The sequence below is a fragment of the Phodopus roborovskii genome, unplaced genomic scaffold (genome assembly GCF_943737965.1).
Source record: "Phodopus roborovskii unplaced genomic scaffold, PHOROB, whole genome shotgun sequence".
Lineage (NCBI taxonomy): Eukaryota > Metazoa > Chordata > Mammalia > Rodentia > Cricetidae > Phodopus > Phodopus roborovskii.
The window spans coordinates 4,334,783-4,351,466 of record NW_026126485.1 but is presented as its reverse complement, the minus strand read 5'-3'; the positions used below and the strand labels follow the sequence as shown (position 1 = coordinate 4,351,466).

The 16,684-nt window shown below is 39.7% G+C and overlaps 1 protein-coding gene across 1 annotated transcript in view; it reads right to left on the bottom strand.

The window, feature by feature from the left end:
• Positions 1–16,684, bottom strand: part of Ryr2 (ryanodine receptor 2) — a 548,210-nt gene that overhangs the window by 142,239 nt on the left and 389,287 nt on the right. The window contains exons 45-51 of the mRNA XM_051194750.1: positions 13,174–13,309; positions 11,770–11,956; positions 9,135–9,240; positions 5,501–5,621; positions 2,324–2,493; positions 473–693; positions 217–307 (exon numbers count right to left, since the gene is read on the bottom strand). Coding sequence (XP_051050707.1) covers positions 217–307; positions 473–693; positions 2,324–2,493; positions 5,501–5,621; positions 9,135–9,240; positions 11,770–11,956; positions 13,174–13,309 — 1,032 coding nt within the window. The remainder of the gene's footprint in view (positions 1–216; positions 308–472; positions 694–2,323; positions 2,494–5,500; positions 5,622–9,134; positions 9,241–11,769; positions 11,957–13,173; positions 13,310–16,684) is intronic.

Genomic DNA, 16,684 nt, shown 5'->3' with positions numbered 1-16,684 from the left:
AACAATGTTAGGGAGTCTGCAATAAAGTATGGCTTATTTAATGGTCTCACACACACACACACACACACACACATTTCATAAGGCCTTTTAATAACTAGGAGAAATTCCACAGCATCAGAGATCAAGCACACTAAGTCGAAGAGACATATGATTAGTAACAAGAAGTCAACTCAAGGAACCAGGGACCACACAGTGCCAAGGATCCCTGGTATTTACCTTAAGAGGCATCTTTGCATGTTCATTCAGCTGTGGAACATCAAATACCAGTCTTCTGAGTAGGTGTTGCATCATAGAAGGTCGCAGTTGGCTGTTGGAACAAGGGTGATTGCAATAATGGAGACAACCTCAAGACTTAGACATCCATATATTGGACTATAAAAACTAATTTTTGATACAGAAATTTTAAAAATGTCATGATAATTAAAAATGGTCATGCTATAAAGAAAATAGGCACAAGGAAATACCCACTTACCCACATATAGAGAGCAGACAGACTTCAATAGAGTCCCGCTGAGCTTTGGTGAGGGAGCATCCCTTAGACAGTCTATATACAGTATGCAGCAGAGAGTCAATGAGGGAAGCATGGTGCTCTGTTCCAGCAAACAGGGGAGCACATCTCGTTAACAAAGGCAGGACAGCTGTACAAAGGTACCGATTGAGGGCCAAGGCCATGTCTGTAGCACTGAGTGCAGCCTAGAGAGGAATGAGAGAACATAGTCTTGTGTATCAGCAAAGGACTCAACACACTGCCGCATAATCTTCCTATTTGGAAACAACAATAAAATGACATCTGGAAATGCAGTCCTTAGATCAAATTTTACCCATGGCTCATATGGTCTTTACCACTTAAAACCATCAACTATTGATAGCTCATAAGTAGACTGAAATGAATACAACAGTATCTATCTTCTCAGAGGGCTCAGTAAATCAAAGCTCAGGTTAGGTTATGATTATATCATCTCCCCTAACATCTTTGATGGTATCCAAAACTTAGTAAACAGCCCTATACAATCTGGAGGAATGTTATGAGCTTGACCTGAAGCAAGGGAACTCTGAAAAGATTCAGACCTCAGTAGGGTGTGATAGCAGAAGATGTCAATGAGTATTTCCTTGTGGGCAGAAAGAAATGAACATATTTGCATAACTGATCTCAGATTGTGCATGCAATCTGAATTCAACTGATTGTGAATCATACTTTTATTCATGTCTATAACTGTCAATCATCAGGTGACCACTGTATCACAATGTTGACATCTCTATTCTTCAGATTCAGAATGTCAAAAAGATAAAACTTCTATCTTCTTTTTATGATTGGGTAGCCATGGATTTCTTAACATAAAGTCTAACTGCCCATGAGATCAAAGGGACTAATTTAGTTGAGGAGTAAGTAAATGAATCAAGATGATTTCAGCGGAATTTGGTGTTCCACTTTACTCCGCCATGTTTTAGATACTATCCTGACACTAGTAATGGAAGATCCTCCTTAACATATAGGGCAGATATTACCCAATAAGTACCTAAAAGAATGATAATTCCAGGATGCCACTGTAACTGACAGAACTACAGTGACCATTCAACTGCCTCAACACTCAATGCTTTCAACAAGCAGCAAAGGTACACAAGGAAATTTATTTACTTATATATTACTTTGTTCTTTGTATGTTTGGACACATATGTATGTCAGTGAGCACTTGTACATATATATGTGGTGAGGCAAGAGGTCATTGTTAGGTGTCTTCCTTAATTCTCTATCTTCTTTTTTGAGATAGGAGTTCTCATTGTACCTGAAGCTTACTGATACAGCTAGACTAGCCAGTAATCTCCACAAATCTTCCTGTCTCTACCATCCAGTGCTTAGATTTTATGCACACACACACACACACACACACACACACACACACACACACTTATGTGTGCACTGCCATGCCTGGGTTTTGCACTTGGATTCTGAAGGATAAACTCAGATCTTCATGTTTATATGACAAGCACTTTATCAAATGAGCAATCTATCTCTAGGACAATTTACAGGCTCATAATGCATGGGCATTAATAGACATCCCTGTGACCACCTAAATTAAGCATAGATGAATCTCTTGGCTCCCACAGAATCTCATCAGATCTTTGTCAGACCTTTGAGGCAGGTGGTTCCACTAGTCAGTGAATTTCCTTTGGACAGGGTCTATTTGATTTTCTGTTTACTTGCCTGAAAACAACACAGGTATGCAATAAATGCTAGTTGATAATGAGTGGGTAAATGAGCACCATGACACATAGACTTCAGAGTTTGAGAGTCAAGGGTACAAGTTCACTTTCCATATCATACCGTATCTAGAGAGGCAGCAGCTCGGAGATCTGGCAGAAAGCCAACCTCAAGGAGATGGAGGAGGAAATCTTGCACCTCAATTCCATAGACCCTGTCAAGGAACAAAACCATGGCTGCCTTGTGATCTGGGCAAAACCCCGCGGACATGTCAGGCTCCACCACCTTCCCATCTACAAGAGAGAAGGTGACATGTTGGTGTCAATGGCCTGGCCATATGTGGGTTGATGACATTTGGCTTTTTGCCAGCAATGTCATGTTTCAAATCTCATGTTTCAAATCAAGTATATTGATGAAACGTTTTCCTGTTTTACTACCTCACACAAATGCATGACTGGAGAAGTAGGTCAGTGCAATTTGAACCTAAGGTCATTTAATGTCATTTGGGCATTTGCTCACTTCATACTTATAAAGTCATAATATCTGGAAGATGCCAAGAATGAAACAGAAGGCATTAGATAGACCTGGTAAAATGTGGAGTGAATACCATGGAAAATTAAAAATAAGAAGCACATATTCCCATTCTTGTTAAGAACTATCCCTTTAAACTCATTGTGGTGGTTTGAATCAGAATGTTCCCCATAGATTCATATGTTTAAATGCTAGTCCCATAGGGGATGGCACTATTAGGAGGTGTGGCCTTGTTGGAGAAAAGTATGTCAGTGTGGAGTCAGGCTATGAGGTCTTATATGCTCAATCTAGGCCTTGTGTGGCAGTTTCCTTCTGCTACCTGTGGATCAAGATGTAGAACTCTCAGCTTCTTCCAGCACCATGTGTGCCTGTATGCTTCTCCCCAAGATGATAATGGACTAAACTTCTGAAACTGTAAGTCAGCCCCAATTAAATGTTTTCCATTATAAGAATTGCCATGATCATAATATCTTCACAGCAATAGAAACCCTAACTAAGACACTCATGCTCTACCATGTGATAATTAGGTACTTCATGGTTTAGATTATAATTATAAATGGCATACCATAAAAGACATTATACTTATATAGTAATCATAAAATGATAACTCAACACCATGAAACTAGCATAGATTCCATATAAAATAGACTTCATTCGTTATATTTGAGAGTCATGTCATTTTCTCAATACCCAATGTTTGAAGTCTATATAGACTAATAAATTCTTTATAGTAATTTCTTAAGTTCATAGGTTAGGGACCATTAGTATGAATAATTATGGGACTGTGTACCAACTTAAAATACTGGGCAGCTGATTTGGTAATAAGATAATTATGCCAAACTGGTTATGGCAGCAAACAGTGGGAGTCTATGAGTGGTATCACAGACTTTTTCACATGGATGTCATATTGAAGGAAACCAAACAGGGAAGGAGGACTTATGACCATAACCAGCCTGAAATAGCTTCTCACTTGCAGTCAATGAATGAATTTTATATTTCTATCATAAAAATGAATAAAGAATATTTTAATAAAATTAAAATATGATGTTCTTTAGGTTCCTGTTTATTATGATAAAAATCTCTAATATAATTAATACTATTTTGCTTTACATTATAAGAAAAGTAGTTCTTAGTGTTTAAACTGCTGCCAAGTACTCTTCCTAGAAAATGATAGATGGAATTGCTAGGTGATAGACCTGAGTGGTGAAGCTGGGAGAAGGTCTATAAGACAATGCAAACCCTGTGTCTATCTGTACAGATGAACAGGCTATGACAAGAATTTGTTTCCTGCCATCATGATGAAGCATTAGTTTTTTAAAAAGAAGACTTTCTTATCCCTGGCACAAAATAAACCATAGGATCTTGACTATTTCCAAAAAGGAAACAAAAAGGAGACATCCCAGAAAACTGCAATGATATCCTGATAGCTATGCTTCCTAAGAGTCAGGTACCCCATTCTTGATCTTTAGACTGCAAACTTGTTGCCACAATTATATCAACAACTAATATGCCAGGTTATCTTCCCACACATGGGCATTGATGAAGGGTCTGCATTCTCCAAAGGTCACCATTATAATATCATTTGCACTGTGGTTTTTACTCTTTCTATGAACTTTTCTGGAGGACCTTGAGAAGAAACACCCTTAAAGGAAGACTGGCCTACCAAGACTAGGTAAGGAAGACGGGAATATACTTTACATCACAAATACACAATCTGCCTCATTTGTAAAGGGTTCTTTAAATTTACAGTGCTGAACCCATTGCACTGTTTTGGGATAGTGCACTTTCAGGATATTATCTTTTGGGACAGCATGGTTTGGGGGCATCACCTTATGGACAATGCATTCTAACCTTTTTAGAGTAAGTGTTTACATAGTTTTGCTGAATAAACTTCTGAAAATGTCTGCACCTCTTGACTGATTTCCTTAAAAAATTCTAGAGCTGAGAAGTTCTATGATCTGAATATGAGATGAATGCCATGATGCTTATTCAATAGGTAGTGAACATTGACTTTTGAGAAGGGGAAGGAACTTGTTCAAGTTCATGACCCAGGGATTGTCAGTACTCAATTAGAAGGTATTAAAATGGGGTTAACATTCAACCTGGGCTGATGTAATTTTCAGTTTATTTGCATTTGTATGGTACAGTTTTTCAAATAAATAATGATGTAAAATTCCCCTCAGCCTCCTTTACAAAAACAAACAAACAAACAAAAAACAAAACAAACAAAACAAACAAAACAAAAAACCCAACTACTCATTATTGGCATTTATGGTCTTGGGGGTTCTACTATTTTATCATCTAGCTCTACTTAAATAAGAATAGAGCCACTGAGAGACCCAAACAATGCTTTATTTTTCAAATACTTATCCAAGTTGCCATTTACTTTTAGTTTACTTTTAAAATTGTTGTTACATCTGTTTATTTACCCATGAAAGTATGCATATGTACCATGGCCTCAAGCACATGTCAGAGGACCCCTTGCAGGAGTCAGTTCTCGCCTTCTACTATGTGGGTCCTAGGGATTGAAGTCGGATACTCTTTAACATTGATTTTAATATATCCAGAACTGCCTGTGAATCAAAACCCACTGATGTCCACCTCCTCCAATACACAGGACTCGATGCAGCTAAGGCTATGCCCACTCTTACAAATGAGGATGCGTCTAACTGAATGGAAGTGGGGAGAGGGGATGTTAAACACTGATGAAATTTTCACAAAGTACTGTCCTTCTAGTCCTGGGTTACACATGATGAAAGCTGGTTTTACCTTTGGCTATTGTTGGCATTTGAAATGCAATGCTGATTACTCCCACCAAGTCTCCCAGTGGAATCAAGGATCGCAAAATAGATCTGATTCGGATGGCTTCTCCCTTTCCAGCATGAATCAACTAGACAGGAAGAGGATACAGCAAGCTTAGAAGCAGCTGTGGACTTTGTCCATAGTTCTGTTAGGAAACTTAAACCATGAGAATCCAAGTTTAAAGTTAAAGTTGTCTTTCCTGAATATGCATAAAGCTAGCCATCTCTCAGAAATTGCCATCTCAGACACACAGGCAGGCAATCGCATCTTACAGTTCCCATAAATAAGAAGAAACACTAGGTTATATACACTACAGTCTAGGACATATGGTTTGCCCAAAAGGACTGTATTTTTTAATAATGTTTGGGGTACCAAAACAAACTGAAAATCAGATAAATCTATGAACACTTATCCCTAAAATTACATATACCTACCAATAACTGGAGAAATAACACAATAAAACAGCGACTATTTCTAGACACTGAAAATAAACTAATATTTGTAATTTATTTAGCCTCTTTCTGTTCTTGAGATTGGAAGTCAGTCTTATATCCACTAAATTTCTACTCTGTTTCTTGGAGGAGGAGGTCAGTTCCATTTCAGACTTCTGGCTGAGGAGTTCCCAAGGTGCCAGTCCTGATGCACAAAAGGACTTTGGGAGCACATTCCCCATGGAGGGATACTCCATTAGCCTAGAAGCAGGAGGGAGGACCTAGACCTTACTCCAAATGACTTGACAAATTTTGATGATCCCTCCTAGAAGGCATCACCCTCCCTGTGGAGTGGGTGGGGAATGGGTCAGGACAGGGGAGGGAGATCAGGGGGCATGGGAGGGAGGGAGGAAGAAGGTACTGGGATCAATATGTAAAATAAGAGAGAGAGAGAGAGAGAGAGAGATTCTAGCCCTTTCAAGGGGGCACATTAATCTCATGTGATGGGTAAATAGGATAGCCATCCCTATCACAGGTGGATGAAAAGGAGGGGTCTGGATGGGTGGGTGGACATGGAAACAGGAGGGGCTGGGTGTGGAAGGAATGAGAGGGAGAGTGCTGGGAAAGACAACTGGAATCAGGGGTATCTCTGGGATAAGCTAGAAACTTATGCAATGGAAACTCCCAAGAATCTATGCAGTTGACCCTAGCTGAAACTCCTAGCAATGGCAAATACAGAGCCAGAACTGACCTTCTATAACCAGGCAAGACTTAGAGTAGAGGAACTGGGACCTCAGGCCAGCCACATAACCTAGGACTGACAATTTTTCCTGTCTACAAGATATTCTGGTTGGGGACTTTGATAATCCCCCCCATGGGAGGCCTCACCCTCCCTGAGGAGTGGATGTGTGGTGGGATCGGGGGCTAGTAGGAGAAGTGGGAGAAGGGAGAGGGAACTGGGATTGGTATGTAAAATAAGATTGTTTTTAATTTAAATAAAAAATAATTTTAAAAGATATTCTGTGGTAAAGGTGGCACAGAGATTATGGGAATGGCAAACAAGTGACTAGTCCACCTTGAGACCCATATCTTAAGAGACAGCCCACCCATGAGACTGCTGGGAAGGCCAGGATCCAGAAACTAGACATCCCAGAGACCTATGATATAATAAAACATGAATGGCAAAAAGTCAATGAAATGATTCCTAATGATATTCTGCTATACTAAATAGATTGTTGTCTAGCCCAATTGCTATCATGGAGTCTTCACTTAGCAACAGATGGAAACAGATGCAGAGGCCCACAGCCAAACATTAGGTGGAGGAGCTTGAAGAAACCCATGGAAAGGGGGTGAGGAAGGATTCTGAAAGCCAAAGGGGCCAAGGAAATCACAGAATCAAATAACTTGAGCTCATAGAGGCTCACAGAGACTGAACCACCAACCAGAGAGCTTGCATGGGACTGACCTAAGCCCTCTGCAAATATGTTATGGCTGTGTAGTTTGGTCTTCTTGTGGGACTCAGTTTGGTGAGAGAACCTTCACCTCGTACTGAGTTGCCTCATCCAGCCTTAATAGCAGAGTAGGTGCCTAGTCTTACCATAATTTTATATATTGCAGATGGCTGATACACATGGGAGGACTGCCCTTTTCTGAAGAGAAATGAGGAGTAGATAGGGCTGAAGAGGGAAAGTTGGAGGAAGGAACTAGGAGGAGAGGAGAGAGGAAGAGAAAACTGTGATCGGGCTGGGAAACATTAATTAATTAAAATAAGTTTTTAAAAAATGATCCTAGATTTTCTAATATTCTAACAGTTCTCTATTCTGTTGTTCTTCTCTGATTACAACAAAAAAGAACCTCAAGTAGTTTTTATCATATGAGTCTAAAGGGGAAGACCAGAAAATAGGAAATAACAGAACTAAAAACAAACACAGGTACCAAGGGCAGGAAAGTGAGATATACTGCATTCCATCTGCTTTGGCTTCATGTTTATTCCAGCTCAGAAATGGGCTTAAATTTCATACATGTATGTAGTGAGATAGTCCGTCTGTGGCACTGACCACGCCCATTGGGGGGTGGAGCCATGGGCGGAGTGACCTGTGGAAGGAGGTCGGAGGGGAGCCAGGAAAGGCTCTCTTTCTGGCTTGACTCGGACAGGAGAGGATCGGGTTGAATTTCCTGGTGTTCATCTGTCTAGGTTGTAAGTTATTTCTCCCTGAATAAACATCTATTCGGCCTATTTGTTTATCCTGATCCTTATTTAACCGCGATACATGTATATAATATGTTAATCATATTCATCATCTACTCCATTCTGCAAACTCCATCTCCTCCAACATGTCTCGTTCACAAATACACAATTCCTTAAAAAATAATAAATCTGTGTAGCTCATATGAGCATGGGTGTAGGACCATTTACAAAGACATGGGAAACCTACTTGCTAGTTCCTCCACTCCCCAAAAATAAAACTGACTTTCTTTCCCCTAATAGTCATCAACTGTCAATAGCTCATCAGCTAGGGGTGGGGCATCAGGAGCCTGAAAGCTATGCTAGAGAAGCACAACTGGTCAAAGTGACTGAGGAGTACCCACTCCCAAATGGGTCATTTGTAATACAACCCTTACACTCACGGTTCAGGGAGCATTGTAGAAGAGGGAGTAGACAGTGTCTATGGACCAGAAGACCAAGAAGCTGCTGTGAAGCAGGTTTTTCTGGACACAACAGAGATGCTACACATATGAGCTCTCAACAGCTAAGTCTGTCTTACAGTTTTGACATCAATATTGCCAAGCTCTACTCATGTAGAGATAAGCATTATATGGAGGGAATCAATTTTTGGTAGAAGCAGTGGTTTTCCATCAGAGAAGAAACTGTACAGGGAAAATGTATTCTCTTCTTCAAATGCAAGGAGGCCACGTAAGTTTTAAAGACATATGGGTGACTACATATTCCATTAAAGACTTGTATTGAAAATCACATTGCTAATTTTTATAGCCAGTGAGACATTTCCAACTAAATAAACACTTGTTCAGCAATTAGGCCACAGCTATTACTTTTAATGGAGCATGAATATTACTAGTTCAGGATGCTGCTGTGAGCTCTGCCACCCATGACATGTCCTCATTGATGACTGTATCCAGACTGCTGCCCTCCAGCCCCCAAAAAGACTCACATGCATTTCAGGAGCGCAGCGGCCGAGCAAGTCAATCAAAGCTGCATAGAAGGTCATGATGGCATTCCCCATGTGGATGGTGTCATCTTCTTCCTCTTCTATATCACTTTTGGGCATTTCCCCCCAAAAGAAACAGAAAGTAAATGAAGGTTCAGTGCTCAGAGGAAAGAGGTTATCCTTTACCTACCAGTACTTTGACACATCTCAGATACACCAGCAAGATACTTTTCAAACAAAATAACAAGGAGTTGAGGATCAGAACACATTGCAAGGGCATAGTAAGATTCCTGCCAAGGGAAAGGGGGAGGATTTTTCACTTGCTGGATTCTGATCATTTTCCGTTTTTTTTTTTCAATCTTAAACATTTTATTTTCTTTTTATTTATGAGTGTGTGTGTGTTTATGTACACATGTCTGAAATTCCCTTAAAGGTCAGAAGGTGTCAGATGCCCCCCAAATTGAATTACTTAGTTATAAGCTGCTTGATTTGGGTATTGAGAACCAAACATAGGGTCTCTGGATGAACAGCAAGTGCTCTTAACCACCAAGCCACCTCTCCAGCCCCTTGCTTCTTTTTTCTGTTTATCTTTTGAGCTAGTATATAAACAAATGGGTTTTATTATGGTGTTTTCACATATGTATAACGTATTTTTTCATATTCACCCTGCCTCCTCCCATAGAGAAATGTGTGTGTGTGTGTGTGTTTCAGTATTTCATTTCTTTCTTTATTTTATTTATTTATTTATTTATTTATTTATTTATTTATTTATTTATTTTGGTTGCTCTGTGTAGCTTTGGAGCCTGTCCTAGAACTAGCTCTTGTAGATCAGGCTGGTCTCGAACTCACAGAGATCCACCTGCCTCTGCCTCCCCAGTGCTGGGATTAAAGGAGTGCTCCACAGTGCCCAGCTACAGTGTGCATTTCTAATACCAGGCAACATATTAACAAAAGAAATGGTGGAAAGAATATTGTGAAATAAGCTTAAGTGTGTTCTGTAAGTAGCACTCAAATGGAGAAAGGGTAACCAAGAACATCATATATGATAACATATGTCAGGCCTCAGGTATACTGCTTGATCTAGAGTAACATTTAGAAAGGTTACTTCATTTAATCACTTACCCTGAACCCACTGCCCTACCCTCACTCCATCACCCACAGGTGATCTAGTCTGTTTCTTTCTCTACCTCCTCAAGATTTTCTTTCTTCAAACATCCCATTATCTTGCTGATAAAATGTAAATGTGGACATATCCTTCCTTGCTTGTGACTTGAAGGAGGTATCCTCACCTGGACTCGATGGTCTGCAGAGTGATAGTGAGTAGCCTTATACATCCACAAGGGAAGTTTCTAGCCTTTGTGTGCACACTAGATAACATGGCGCTGGAGCTCTCTGGATATATTTCCCACTTTGAGATAAGCTAAGGATTACAGTGACCATCTGTCTACCTGATAAACATGTAAGCTCTGTGGCTCTTCTGCTTGTGGTAGGAAAAGGTTTCCTTACTCTAAAGCCTATTCCCTATGAGTCCCATATTTTGTCTTTACAGTTGCAGTTGCAGTGTGGGTACTTGACCTGTCAGAGGACATTCACCTCCACAGACTAAAAACCTATGAAGATAAGGACACACATGACACATGCCCATCTGCCTTGCCTTAGGGGCCTACTAGAAACCAGCATCAATGTTTTCTGCCACACATCTGTCTCCAGCACATTAACCAAGCATTTTTCTCTCAGAATTGTGTATGTTCTTCTGAATGTTACCATCATACTCACTAGGCTGAATCTCTACTACCTTACTAAAGGTCTCGTTCTCTGTCTGATAATATAATACAAGAACTCATCTCAGGAGGCTGGAGAGATGGCTCAGCAGGAAAGAGAACTTGCATCACAAGCATAAGGACCTGAGTTCAAATAATCAGGACCCAGATAAAATGACAGGCATGGCCATGCATGCCTATAACACCAGTGCTGAGGGAGGAGCAGATTCAGGAAGATTGCTAGGGCTTGTGAGCTGCCAGCCTATTTACTAATTCAAAGAGTGACTTTGTCTCAGACAATAAGGTAAAAAGTGGCAGAGAAGGATAAGCAGCACCTCCCTCTGGCTTCTGCACAAGTAGGTACAAACACACACACGCACGCACGCACGCAGGCACACACACGCACGCATACATGCACGCACACACACACAAACAGAATCATCTCACTACCACTGACCCTGACTCCAGTTTCAGAGGCTCACTCCCATAATCTAATCTGTACTATGCAGGTATAACCAACCTGTGGCCTGTGAGTTGCACAATCCCAGAATAGTTGTAAATGTGGTCAAACAGCTTGTAGATGACATTATGTCCCAATGTCAAGGATACAAGTTTCTAAACTGTGATCTTTGCCTACCTAACCTGAAAATACCTGCAAAACACATCTCCTAAATCCATAATTCTCTCCAGCTTATCTCTTGACTCATTCAGCTTATTCCAATAGCCAACTCCACTCTCTTCTTGTTTGGACACTCAGTTTTTATGAACAAAACTCTTCAGTGTCAGATAATGAAATGCTAATTAACAGAATGTCAAATACATGTTGTCAACCTTGGTGGGATGACATCATTTGCTGAGGGTATACACAGTAGACCTACAGGGTTTTGCTGGATCCACTTGTTGGGGAGGGGCCATCTCTAGAAGGATCCTCGGCTATTTTTATGGCTTCTTCCATAGCTGCAAGGAGACCATTTCCACCTTCTCCTCTCAAGGCAGGACCAAAGCACTCCGGCCTCCGGATGAGCAACCTCACCACAACATTTGCATTCTCTTCTACACTCTCCCCTGCAATCCAAAGAATATTGGAAACAAAATAGAAGACTTTCAGGGACCATACATCAAAAGCATTTCTCATGTAAAAAAGCAGGTATATCTTAGAAATATACTATAATAGCAAATTCAGCTTTTAAATAGCATTTATTTATGTGGGTATAAGGGAGAGTCAGTTCACACACTACGTGGAAGTCAGAGAACAACCTGAAGAAATAATTTCTCTCCTTCTGCCCTGTGGGTTTTAGGGATAGAAGTCAAGAGGTCAGCCTTGGCAACACATACCTTTATCCACTGAGCCATCTCACTGGCCCATAAAGTCAACACTCAACACACATCACTACTTTTATGTGTATTGTTGGGGTCTGCATGTTGAATGACCCTCAGAGACTTCTGTGCCTGGACACTTGTCCCCAAAAAACACTGCCATCTTGGGAGTCTGTGGAGGACGACTGGAACCTGGGGCCTTGAAGGAAACTCTACTTCCAGCTATATCCTAGCTCTCACTCTTTATTTCCTAGTTGGTGCCACATATGCAGCTGCATTGCAAGCTCTTGTCAACCACAGACGAAGCCAGTGCAGTCATCTTTCCTGCAGTGATGGACTGATTAAGTTCCTCCCTCAAGATGCCTCTATCAAGTATTCTGTCATATCAATGAAAAAGTGACAGATGTATACACTATACATCATAAATTACTTTCTTTGATAATATTTTCCACGTAAAGCCAATTATTACAGAGACAAACTATTTGTCATGGAAGGAAATATTGCAATCTCAACCCTTAAGAGCCAATTGCAAAAAAATCTAGAAGGTACATGCAGATTTCAAGTTAAACAATGAAATTATGATCCATGTAAAAATGTAGTATGAGGTATTGCTGTGGAAAGAAAACTATTAAATAAAACATACAATTTCTTATATTCACTTCCTTTATGAAAATGCTATGAGATACCTTTATTTTCTTTTCATTTTGAAAAATATTAATTTTCATTCTTAATTATGTATATACACATGTCTGTGTGTATGAGAGCTCAGATGCCCCATAAGGGGATGTCAGATCTCTTGGAGCCAGGGTTTCAGGCAGTTGTGAGCTGGTCCATACAGGTGCTAGAAATTAAAATTGGGTCTTCTACAGGGGCAGACAAGTAATTTTAACCATCGAGTCATCTCTCCAGTCGCAGAACCCTCATTTTCACACAGTTTTAAGAGTCCTCAAGCAGTCGTGTCCTACCATTACAGAAGACAGCAAATCTGAGAAAGTCAAGGTATCGCTCTCCTTCAACTGGATTCCACCCAATGTCTGGGTAACCCTTAGATACCAGCATCTGACAGCTCTGCAGGCCACAGCCAGCCAGATATCGAACTACCTACAAACAAATGATAAGCAAGGGATTAGGCTTCATTTGGACGTAACATGAACTTATATCTGGTGAGTAAGATTATCCAGGAATGGTTTAAAACACACACACATTACATTTATTTGTGTCTATGTATGTATATGTGAGTGTAGGGACTCAGAGGAAGCCAGAAGGGAGAATTGGATTTCTTAGAGTTGGAGTTATAGGCAGCTGTCAACTACTGGATGTGGGTTCTGGGAACAGAATTTGAGTTCTCTGAAAGAACAGCAATCACTTTTTTAAATTAACTTTTTTCATTTATTTTACATATGGATCACAGTTTCCCCTTCTTCCTCTCCTCCTGCTCTCTCCCCCTCCAACTCCCACCTACCCTACATACTAAGCCATTTCTCTAGCCCTAACAAATGTATCATTTTTGCAATTCTTTTTAACATTATGACAACTGACTTAAGTTCTTTCTAGTTAAGCTTTAATAATAAGATACACTAAAATATAACTGAGTATAGCCATCAAAATTATGAATGAATTCTACAAGAACTCAAGAACTTTGCATATGAAAGTCACAATAACTGACACACATCTGAATGTCTAATGACCTCTGGCCCAATTAAAAACCACCTGAGTGGATCCTCCCATAGCTCAGCTGGTAAAGAGGAAGACTGTGAAACCATCTGAATGCAGGAACTCCTGTCTGATATGCAATGGCATCTTGGAGACAAGTGATCCATTTATCCATTAAATGGCTGGGTAGGTATGAGACGGTGCTTAAGTGGGGGAACCCGAAATCAGCTCTGATTAGACAGGTCTCATTCACAGGTGTATCATTGTAGAGTATGTTACTTATGCTCCTAGAGTCAGTGCCAGTGTCCATAAAAACTTGATATATACACTGACTATATGCAAGTCAAAACTCTAAAATATCCAAAGCTATGACATATGAAGTCACAAACAAAAATGCTGGCATCTGATTTCAGATGACAGGTCAAATTCAAAAGTCAAGTGCACTAGAAATGCTGAATCAGATACTTCATTATGTGTGCGCATTAATTTTTTGTAATCCAGAAAATGCTAACAACTGGGTCACAATGGATTTCAAGCATCATGGACAAGACATACTCAGACTGCCATTCAGCAGTACTTTTCAGTGCCACTGAAACTAACACATGAAAAATGACTGTCTGGTTTATCTTTAAGATATTTCATTTCCTAGGCATACTGATAATGCTTAGTATTTCATGAGAGATTGGGACATAAAAAGAAACCCATCCTTAAAGAAGCAATAGCCAATTGTGACAAAGCATTGCAAGAATAATTTGACAGAGTTCTATACAGCTTAGAAACAAATGCTATAGCTAAAAGTTTTATGTCTGTAGCATTGAGACAAGTGATGTTCAAGAAGTTGGTCAATTTAAGGTATGAATTTGACATGATTTGAAAAGAGAAGATGTCTGAAAACAGCCTACAACATCCCATCTTCCTTCCAGGATACCCTGTGCCCTTTGTAATCCCTTTCTCTCTACACATCTAGCCCCCAATGAATTCTTTCCTTCAGTACAAATTAGCTTTCATTTCCAATACTATTCACACATGGAATTTTGTAGCATGTACCTTCCAGCACCTGAGTTCTATTATGTAGTATAATGATTTTAAGATTCGGCCACATTGTAGTATAAGTTAATACTGAATTATTTTGTATTGCTGAATAGCAATCCATTGTACATGGACAGATAGTCCACAGCTTCACTTCTTAATCTTTACAGTGGTGGATGTTTTAGCTGTGGATTGTGATGGATTCCTTTCCGCTGAGCAAATCCCTAAAAATGTGAAGGCTATGTGTACATCATTGTAAGGAATGCATGTTTAAACTGATAAAGTCTTAGGAGGCTTTTTAGACTCACTGTGGAACATTCATTCAATATCTCCTTAGTGAAGGTATCCAGTTGTTCCATACTGTCCCTCTATATTTGGCATTATCAAGGGTTAAGATATTAACTATTTTAAAGGGATATATAAACAAAAAGTCTTTAAGTGATGTATAAAGCAAAGTCTCCACTGTAAGAGATGGGAAGCTTCATGGTGCTGATCAGGAATGTCATGGGACTAGGAAAATGCTCACTGCTTACACCTGTAACAGGGGCATCCAGGTATCCCCCCAGTGCCAACACCTTCCCTAAAGCTGGGAAAACATTTGCAAAAAATGCTGACATCACCAATAGCAATATCAGTAGGAAGTGGATTTTTAGAAACATATAAATATATCAATTTTTAACTTGAATGTGAGCTACCTAACAGTGTCAAATAATTATGGAACTCATATATGATCTTGGTCCTCAAAGAGCATAGCCTCTAGAGATGCTGAAGATGTCTTATTTAGGGAGGTACATTCTATTATATTTGTATCACAAAGATGTTATGGAACTTCATTTCTCAGAAAGATTTCCTGTTAAATGTTATATGAATATATACATTATATGTGTGCATGTGTACACATATACAACACAAGTGATCAAATAAATGGAAACCGTGTGTGTGTGTGTGTGTGTGTGTGTGTGTGTGTGTGTGCTTTAAATAAGAGAAAATAAAGTCATAAAAAATAATAGGAAGAGCTAAAGAAAGCAAGAATGACTTCCAACTTTAAACAGTGGAGCTTGGAAGAGCTAATCACAAACATGACTCTGTAGTCACAATGAAAAGATATCTGACAAAGAGCCACAGGCTAAAAGGGGTAAGGAAAGACATGGCATGAGGGAGGAACAGTAAGTACAAAAGCTGTGAGATGGGGACATATTCTGGCATGTTCAACTATAGTGAGATCTGTGTGACAAGAAGAAAGAGAAGGGACATGATAGTATTGGTTTATGGAAGCAGAACAATATAGGGTGAATGGCACTGCCATAAACTTGTGTCTTTTACTTTTACATTGAGTAACACAGGAAGCCTTTGGGCAGTCCTGGGAAGAAGATGAGGAAATCCTTTTAAGATGATCCATGTCTGTGAAGAAACAACAGACAGGAATTCGAGAAAAGACACAAATGATCACATGAAAGGCTTATGCAGCCATACTTTGGGGGACATTCCATGCATGCTGGTCAACACACATGGTTAGATATGCTTAGAATTCCCAGCCTTGCAATTTCACTGACATCTTCACAGGAATATATGAATATTTGTGTGATAGAAAATGTATACATGAGAGGACAAAAATATGCTTAGGACAAAAATATCCTTAGAGAAACTAAAATTATAGTCTTAAATATTATGGAAAAAACTACACCAGTCATTGATAGGGAATGTCCTTCTGTATATATGTTTCTCTTATTGGTTGATGAATGAAACACTGTTTGGTCAATAGCCAGGCAGGAAGAATAGGTGGGGCTATCAGAC